This window comes from Centroberyx gerrardi, chromosome 5, assembly GCF_048128805.1.
Source record: "Centroberyx gerrardi isolate f3 chromosome 5, fCenGer3.hap1.cur.20231027, whole genome shotgun sequence".
In the NCBI taxonomy this organism is placed as follows: domain Eukaryota; kingdom Metazoa; phylum Chordata; class Actinopteri; order Beryciformes; family Berycidae; genus Centroberyx; species Centroberyx gerrardi.
Window position 1 is genome coordinate 19,708,143 of NC_136001.1, and position 9,616 is coordinate 19,717,758.

The window sequence follows — 9,616 nt, forward strand, 5'->3', positions numbered from 1 at the left end:
AATAGGATGCATCAAAGAAGAATATGATATAAATAAGAATAGAGCAAATGGGGTTTATGTGCACATACACAATCAACAATTTATACACTCGACATATTAAGTAGAAATGTATGAATGAAAATGTGCAAAACAGTATAGATACCGGCATTGATAGGATGTGCAAAATAACAGCAGTAGTATCATTTCAGTATATATGCAATATATAATAATGAGAGAAATATTAGAGTATGAGGAGACAGTATGCGAAAGATTACAGCATATATACAGAATGTGTAAAAATGTGCTTATATTGACAGTAATGGGTCTACAGTCCTAGTCCTCATCCTCAGACAGACAGACAGATAGATAGATAGATAGATAGATAGATAGATAGATAGCATTTTATAACCAAGACTGGTTCCAAAAACAAGGACAAAGTAGGATCAAAACTAAAAAATAGCTAAATTAAATAGCTAATTAGCCACAAAATGCCCCATTGTTTTTGTGAAACTTCTCATTACTCAACGGCTACATTTCGTGGGCGGGAAGCCATAGGTGGCATATCTATAGGAACAAGGAGGTTCTATATGGAAATACTTCGTTCCTGAGTGGGTTCCCGCGAGTTCCTTGTCTGTGAGACCTGTCTCCGTGGATACCATGAGTCATCTACTGTGACGTCACACTCGCTTCAGTAATTCGAGGAAAAGCGCGCGGAGATTTGAGAACTTTCTGTCAGACTGCTATGCCGGTTCACGTGGACCGTGTACGCGTGAGCAGGGAGCTGTGGATCTGGAAGGGGTGTGACTGAAAACACGCAACTGGATAACGTGAGAGAGTGGTGGGCGACACGAGAGGCTACGAGAAGAATCAGTGGGAATCTCTAAATCAAGTCGTTCAGAGATAACGTTTTAAAACCGGATTGAACAACATAATTTTAATTTGGTCTCCCTACACAGGCTAATTGAAAATGTAACATGATGATTAATTGATCCTCATGTAACTATCTGTGAATAATTGAAGCCTCAGATTACACGGGGAATAATTTAGGGGTAATCATAGCCTTTAGGACGATTTCATATATACACAGATAACCTCGTTAGCACAAGGAAACCTTTATTTGGATGCTTATCACTTATCTGTTTGCCTGAAAGGGTTAAACTCTCACTCAACCGAGTTACATTACAACCTCGGACCCCGACACAGTGTACGACAGAAAATGAGGGAAATTTGCGGGACACCTTGACTGTCACCATGAACTTGCAAGTTACAGCGTTGTGTGACACATGACTGCCTGTCTGCGGTGTTTTCCTGAGTTGACCGGGTGGGATGAATGGACCTTCCACCCAATACCATAATCCACTTAATTACACCTGTAACTTCAGACTGGCTTATACAAGTCCGATACAATGAAGAGCACATATGGATGTTTTAAGTGATATGTATAGAATTTGGTCTTCATAAGGATAGTAGAGGAAAACCGCAGGTAAGGCAGGGGAAAGAGGAACCACAACTCAAGTCAACTGAGACAACATTTGCTCTCGCCCTGGGCCTCAGCAAAGTCTTCACTGAATAGGCAACAGAGGAATCAATAACTGACACTGTGGTATATCTTCATTTATGTGTGCAAGCGACTGAGAGCTATACAATGCAGCTTATACAGCTACTGATTTAAACATTAAAGTAACACAACTTACAGAACTGTACAGATCCTTGTAAAGGTCAGTGATACTATGAAAGAGTGACCTCTTGTGGAAAACCTAAAACTGGATGCATGTGAGTGTACTTCATTGGCAGTTTAATAATCTCAGGGAAAAAAAAAAACCACACAATATAATACAGCCAGTACTTTTTCTACAACCAGTATTTTAATCGAGACCATTACATATATCAAAGAAATGAAAAACAGTGGAATCGTTTATGGTCAAAAATTTGTACTTGTGTTCATTGCATCTTCACTGATGCCATGTTACAGTATCTTGAATCAGAGTGCCTTTATTCCAATTGACCAACCTTTACCAATAGAAGTATGAAAGTTAAATAAGAAAACAGGTTGGCTAAACAGACGGTCAAAGGGAGGGACTTCCTTTCACTATCCCATCCTTCCTGACACAAAAATTCTGCTGGCATTTACACATTAATAATGAAGAACTATTACACTATGTCAAACTACACAGTACATTCATTGACAAAAAACAAAAAGAAAGCTCTTGAGATTACCTGGTGAATTGGAATGCTGGGTGGCACAACTATGTTTCAGCACTGACAGGACTGACAGGACTTGGGTCAAGAGTTACACCTGCGCACACACCCACTTACTGTATTTACAAATTAAGAGGAATTAGGTAGATTGCATTACCAAAGCAAAAAGAAAAAAAAAAAAAAAAAAAGTAATCCTAAACCTGTAAAATATTTGATTGTTTAAAAAACAAAATCCAACACAAAATGACCACAGGGTCTTGTTTAAGTCCATCATTTGAAACGGTAAATCCAGTACAACCTTTCATTCATCTTCAGTTCCGTTTACAATCGACAGCCACGCATTCTCCTACTTTCTCTCATTAGACCTGGAGCGGCTGCAAGGGAAAAAGAAAAACACTGTTCAATCAAACATGAAATACTGGCAAAAACTGTCAGTGCAACATTCATGTAATAACAGGGTTCACATTACGGGGAGCCAGGGGCAGCTGAGCTAAAGTAAAAGCAATAAAAGTATAAATTGGGGGGTGGGAGGCGGACAAATTTATAAATCATCACCATGCTCTTATTTCAATTGTAATTTGTACTCCATGATTAATGCTGTTACTAGATAAAATAAAACATGTTTATCTTTCTCCAATTCATTGTAGTTTAGTGCTTGAGGGAAATGTGATGGTTCATTCATTCCTTTGTTTGTGCCCCTTCTTCTGTTTTGTTTTCTTCCTCTGAGATTGTGATGAATTCCCCTGGATATGCAGAGTGACTCATTGTAACAGCAGATTAAATTGATTGATTGAAATGCTGTTCAAATGCTATTCACCCATTGGTTACTTCACCTATAAGCGGAGTCACTACACCTGTGGACAGTCTTTCCTCTACAGAGCTATAAAGACACCGTCAGTCTATTTGTTCTCAATGCTCTGAGGAAGACAGTTGAAACACATAAGCATTGATCTGCAAAATAAACATTGAAATTTCATAAGTGGTGGACGATTTTGTTGGGAGGTGCGGACCATCTCACATAAAATAAATCTCTCTCGGTTGAAAGTTAATCCAGTCACAAGTTCAGTTCAGATGCACTAGTGTTCATCTGTGTCCAGCTACCTTGGCATACATTGTGTTGAGTAACATTTATAGTGAATCCAGTTGACTCTGGCATTTTATGTGTGTGTACTATTGCCATATGATTTTTTTAATGTGTACAGCACCTCACTGATGTAGATGTGCAGCACTATTTGCATGTTGTGTGTACGGCTTGTGTGTTGTAGAAGTGTTATTCTTAGTATGTGTCTCAATGGTCCAATGTCCACTAAAGAAAATACAAATGGGTATAAAGCACTTTCAACAGGCGAGTCATTATTTTCCATTATCTAAGAACTGTCATGATGAGAGATCCAAAGGTATTTGTGATTACGAATGTGAGAGCCCCCATACATAGCTACTAAAAGAGTGGAATAACTTTTATAAAATGTATACATTTTTGATATAGATGCACTGGCAAACTTAACCAGGATAAACTAGAAAATGATTTGAAAACAGTTTAAGAGGATGACAGTACCTCCTTGATCTAGAGAAGGACCTTGAAGGTTTGTGGTTCCTGTCCCGGGAGATGGATCTCTCCCTCCTCCTTTCTCTGGAGAGGGACCTGCAAAAGCCAAGCCATACAATCAGAAAAGTATTATCTTGCTTCTACTTTGAAGTTCTTAAAATAAATTCTTACACTAGTAAAAAAGCCATGACTGTCACTGCTATAAAAATGATCCCCAATCATCTGGGGTAGTAGGGAGTTCCTAAGTTCAACTCACCACAAAGTAAGTCTACACATTTGCTGTCAATAGAGCAGCTCTACATTTTGCCACACGATTAAAATCAGATTAGAGCTTTGGCTCTCTGGTTTCCGGCTTTGGGTTGGAGCTGTTCATTCTAGGCTTGACTGTGTGGAAAAGGACTAATAGCCTTTAGTTTTGGAAACACCAAAACTTGAATTTGAAAGCTTACATACCTGCTTCGACTGCGGCTGAAGCTCCTCCTGCGTGGGGATCTGAGAGGGGGAAAGACAAAAATGTTAGCAACAAGGCAGATGCATTGTTCACCTGTTGACCCCCACAGTACTCCAATCCCCTTATTGCCCGTACCCCCAAGGTAATCCCTTAATGGGCCTCCTTTAACACAGCTCCTTAGACTAGCTCGGTAACTCAAGAAACAGAAATAGAAGACTTGAGAATATTATTCACAAGAACACAATAACCTCAATATAATCAGATAATACAGATTACTCAATGGCAATGGACCAAGTCCATAAAGATGGCGGGCCTTGAGGGCTGACATCATTCTGTCCTCCTGGCCTATCCCACAGTGCAATGCGCACCCAGGATTTGCTCCGTGTCTTCCTCTCTGTCCAAACTGGCAAAAGCTGATTATGTTTTTTGGACAAAGAGGGTATCTATGTCATGAAGAAAGTGACCAAACTATATAATCCGCAGTGGCAATTATAGTCCTGCTTTTAATTTGGAATGGAATATACCATTCCAGATTTTTAAGATTATACATACACGATTACAGATTTTTCATGGTTTGATGTTTGAGCCTAAACCATTTGCTTCCTTGCTGCATTCATGATATGATCCCACCAGCTGTGAACATTTACTCACCATGCCTGCAGACAAGGAAGGCTTATGACAATATGAAGGAGACCTAGCACTCCTAAACTGCGTATCTCACTCCTGTCTGAAGATTGAACACTTTGCACTGTGGGATGGCCATGGTGTGGGAAAATAAGAGACATACACACACACAGGCCACCATCTGTATGCAACTGGTCCACTGCATGTGAATGGAGAGCATAAGGAAATGGAGGTTTGTAACAAAACCAATGATAATACATTGGGTACTGGGAATAAATCTTGCAGAAACAAGCAGGCTAAGATCAATTACAATCAACCATAGAGAACACAGAAAAATGACTTTTGATTTCAGGGGGGTTGAGGAGGAGTTTTGACTCTTGTGTCTTCATAATTCTGCTCAGAGCCCCAAGACACACCAGAAGATTATCTATCATCCAAATCTCTGGAAATGTGATGTTCTAGACATTGGATGTTGGGCCATTCCCCTTTGAAACAATGAGTTACAGTTATGGGTGAGGACAAAAGACAAACCTTTACGATTCAAACAAAAAAAGAACAACCTTTTTAAACCAGCTGTCTCTTCACTTTCAAAACTGTAATCAGCAGTGTACTGAATGAAGCAGGAAAACTTACTAGTATTTTGGTTTTCAACAAGCTAGATATGACGAAAGGGAGGCAGACTGTCGGCCGGGTAGGCAGATTTGGCTGAATAGGACTGGCCAGATGCTGCAAGGTGATTAGTTGGCAGGCAGATGGGGGCTGGCTGTGGCTTTTTTCCTGCTTTTATTGGTTAGCCGAAGGCTGCTGCTGGTAGGTTGTAGTGTAGACATTTGGGAACGTAAAACGCTGATTGGTCGGGAATGTGAGGTGGGCCGCTGCCATTTGGGTTAAGGTTGGAGGAGGAGGAGGTTGAGAACGGCATGCTCAGGAACCAATGGGCTGGTGCAACCTGACGACTGGCCATGCCCGGGTCATGTGACACAGCACCAGCCAAGCTGATTGGGGCACGCTGGTCAGCGGTCACATGATGCTGAAAGAGGACTAGTTGATTGAGGGTGGTGAGAAGAGGCATGGTGGTGACTCTGCAACGGGTTTCATTCTTATTAATATAGATGGAAAATAAAAGGCATCCTCAATTTTTTTAAAAAAAAGAAAAGGCATCACAACTGGCATTTTCATTTCCCCCCCAATTGTATACAAAAGGGTATTTTTTTGACATAGGAATTACCTAATCCTATTTCACATATCTTATTGTCATTTCAAACAATGAAATAAAGTTTTAAAACTTCTTGAAAGTGCACAGGAAATGGTACACTTCAAAAGATACATCAGTGCTTGAAGCAAAAGTGAAAGACTTGCAAGCCAGATTTTAAGAGGTGTTTAGCAATGGAAAAAGATACACTGAATTACCCAGTATAATGTCCAATCCCATACCACATTTAACTGCAAACACTGGTCATGAAAGTCTAGCTCTTTGATACTTTAGATTAAATGACTTAAAATGTTAATGAAGATGAAAACTGCAGGCCTTAGACATTGCAACAGTCACAAATATATATTACCACAGAGCAAAATGTTACAAACACTAGAAAGGTCTAGACTGCAAAAACACGTGCAATTACCAGGAAATATACTGCAGGTCAGAGAGTGAAATCAGGAAGTAAAAGTGTAGGGTTAAAATCAGAGATGGAGCAGAAACATTAGTGGTCTCTATAAGGCACCATTGTCAAATGAGACTGTCTGGGTTACCTTCGTCTGGGCGGTGGGCTACGACGCCTGTAATCGTCTCGAGGACGCCGGCTCCACGAAGGAGGAGGACCACGGTTGCGGGTGCGTTTCTCGCCATTAGACAGCTCCACTCTAACACGGCAACCACACAGTGTCCTGTAAAAATCCATGCAGACAAAACAACCAATCACAATCTACTGATGTAACTAAAGCAAGACAAGTCCAGTTTCATTTTAGTTTTAGCAATTGCATTTCACCATTAGGTTTAATTGTTGCCTACCTTCCATCAAGCTCGCGCACTGCATCAGTTGCATCTCTGGGATCTTCAAATTCTACGAAAGCAAAACCTGGGGGGTTCCTGGCCACCCAAACACTGCGGAGTGGACCATAGTAGCCAAATGCTCTCTCTAACTCTGTCTTGTTTCCGTTGTTGCCCAAATTTCCAACGTAGACCTTGCAGTCAAGAGGACAGTCTCTATGCATGACTGGATCTGAAACATTATGAACAAGGATGTGGAGTTGATCATTGTAGCATTGCACGGGATAGTTGACAACTCAGAAAGTGACTTAATCATGCTCTGAAAATCACCTCAGTATGATGCGGAGGGCCACATGTAGTCCATCCACAACAAAAAATGATTGATTTGTGAATGAGCAACTGAAAGAACTCTCAGTTTAAGTATCCATGTAATACACATTTCCCACAACATAACAACCTATACTCAGAAGAATGACAAAGACTGGGACAGTGATCACAGCCCCCTCCTGCACCACACAAAACCTGTTAGATGGGCCAGATGTGTCTGCGACAAGTATGTATGCTTCCCACCATTCTGGTTTTCTTTTGGGCAAAACTATTAGATAAAGCCTAGGACTCTAGCATGTCTATGGGTGGAAATGCATGGCACATAGAAACGTAGCTAGTATCACTCTGTTGTTGACGTTCCAGGTTCCATGACCGATTCTGCTTCCTCTTGCATTGTAATAACAGTAGCAACATTCTGTTACTGGTTGACATGCAAAAAGTAACTTTGCATCACATCACATTCGAAATGTGTCCTTTACAGTGTTTCAAACGGATGGGGAATATTGGCCTGCGTCTCTGACGGGCAGTCTCAATTACAAACATTTATTTACATTAGCTAACGCTGACGCTAGCTATAGCAGTAACGTTGGCTAACTTTTTGGTTTAGTCAAATAATACACTAAACAGCTAAAACGCGAACCTACACTACATAATGAAAAATACTTGTTGCATATTTAACGTTACATTTCAGCGTTTGCTAACGTTAACCTAGATAGCTAAAATGGCTGTCGCCTTTCTGTGGCCTACGTTAGCCAATTAGCGTTAGCCAGGAAGCAACCGAGTCCATCAGTAAAATAGATATGCATATCCAATTAACCGTTCAAACGGATAATTATTACAAAACCAACCCGATGTAATAATAGCAATAATTGTTCACATACTGGTACAACGTAAATTACCGTATTTGATGCAATTCACGCCACAAATTCTCTACAGTTCACTGGCTTGTACCCCCTCCGGTCGTGTACGAAAAATGGCGTGACGAAAAATACGTCTACTAGCAGGATATCCAGGTGGTGGCTCGTCGTATATTTACAGTACAGATTTTGGGAGGGCGGGGCAAGTGTTGCCTGTCATTTGTGCCGCTATGTTGGCTACATTAAATATTGCAGCCTGGATACACATTTTAGTTATTACAAGGAACCATTTCAACAGGTTTGATTTATTGAGAGAGATTCCTAAAATATTCAGGCATTTCCCCGAACACTTTAATGGGATGAACAAAGGGCTGATCCGGATAGGTTAACGAACGCACACTGGGACGCGCGTGCACAGACTCACGCACACACAATCCAGGGGCGGTGACAAAGAAAGTGGGTTCGCCGGTCTAGCCCGTCCCAAGAGTTTATACTATCAAAATAGTTACTTTGTCCGCTTGACCGGTACAGCGTAGGGGCGGGAAATCACCTCACATGCGCACAAGTATGAATGTGAATATCCATTTATGACATCAAACAGCATACACAAAACAGGAGCATCTGCATCATAATTGTTTTTACTAATTTAAAGACATTTATAGTTCTTACAATGTTATCAGTATCTTACTAAGACCTTAAACTGTTTGGCTGAATCAAATAAGCCTTTTGCATACATAAAGGTATGAATGTGAGACACTCTCAAAAGAGAAGCAGTCTAGTTAACACTCAACTCTCTTAGATTTTTTTGTAGAATAAGTGGTCCCTTAATGTATTTTGTGCTGATAATGAAAAGCTGGTTGCATGACACGTACTTTGTTTATTTCCATAGTGAAAATAGTTTAACTTCCCTCAACTTTATAAAGCATTCTGCTCTGCCTAAAAAGAAGTCAGGCTCTTCTTTTTCCAAAGAGGCCACTTTCTGTCCACTATGATCTTCCAATAATGGACAAAGTGACTGTGACATCACCTCTTGATATTATACTGGCCCATTTGAAGCCTGGGAAGAGGGATTTCCTCATGCCAACTGGTGCCTTTTTTTTTTTTACAGTCTGTGCCAACATGTAATTTTGGAGCCAGAGTTTGTGCAGTAGAGTAAAAGGGTGGAGCAGGTGAGCCAGGATGAAGCCCATAAGTGCAGATAAAATCAGCCCATATTTTCCTCAAATGGTCATAAATCACATCCTCATGTAGCCCGGAGCCATGGCTGATGGTAGTTGCATACCAGAAGCTATTCAGCTTTCACAAGCTGAATAGTTTGCCTGCGTTCATTGTCTCTGAGAAGCTAATAACCATGCGCACATGGCATGGCAGGATAGATGGCGATGAGAATCAGGCCTGCAGCACGATGAGAAAAGTTGAAAATATTAAAATTATACAAAAAAGAACAACGGTCTTGGTGCCTAACTATCCCATCACATCCAAATGTAGCCACTAGCTAGATGGCTAGAGTAAAGCACAATTTCAAAATTATGTTTTCCATGAATGCTTATTGTTTACATTTGGGTAAAATTAAATGAAGAAAATGATCAAATACATAATGTGTCTTCAAAAATAATGTTAAACATACTGAGAATTTGCTCTGATGC

The 9,616-nt window shown here is 40.5% G+C and overlaps 1 protein-coding gene across 3 annotated transcripts; it reads right to left on the minus strand.

Annotated features, from left to right (window-relative positions):
• Nucleotides 1-1,822: 1,822 nt before the first annotated feature.
• Nucleotides 1,823-8,105, minus strand: srsf3b (serine and arginine rich splicing factor 3b). Of its 3 annotated transcripts, none has more exons than XR_011785539.2 (7): nucleotides 8,013-8,105; nucleotides 6,808-7,018; nucleotides 6,549-6,683; nucleotides 5,433-5,881; nucleotides 4,178-4,216; nucleotides 3,734-3,820; nucleotides 2,540-2,552 (listed from the first exon to the last, which is right to left on the minus strand). XR_011785539.2 is itself a non-coding variant. In XM_071925857.2 (6 exons), the coding sequence occupies exons 2-6, from the start codon at nucleotides 7,008-7,010 to the stop codon at nucleotides 2,525-2,527; spliced, it is 492 nt and encodes a 163-aa protein (XP_071781958.1). In that variant the 5' UTR covers nucleotides 7,011-7,018; nucleotides 8,013-8,105; the 3' UTR covers nucleotides 1,823-2,524. The 3 variants fall into 3 exon arrangements, 1 of the variants encoding a protein (XP_071781958.1); XR_013504879.1 differs by lacking the exon at nucleotides 8,013-8,105 and adding an exon at nucleotides 7,117-7,372; XM_071925857.2 differs by lacking the exon at nucleotides 5,433-5,881 and having other exon boundaries at nucleotides 1,823-2,552.
• Nucleotides 8,106-9,616: the final 1,511 nt, after the last annotated feature.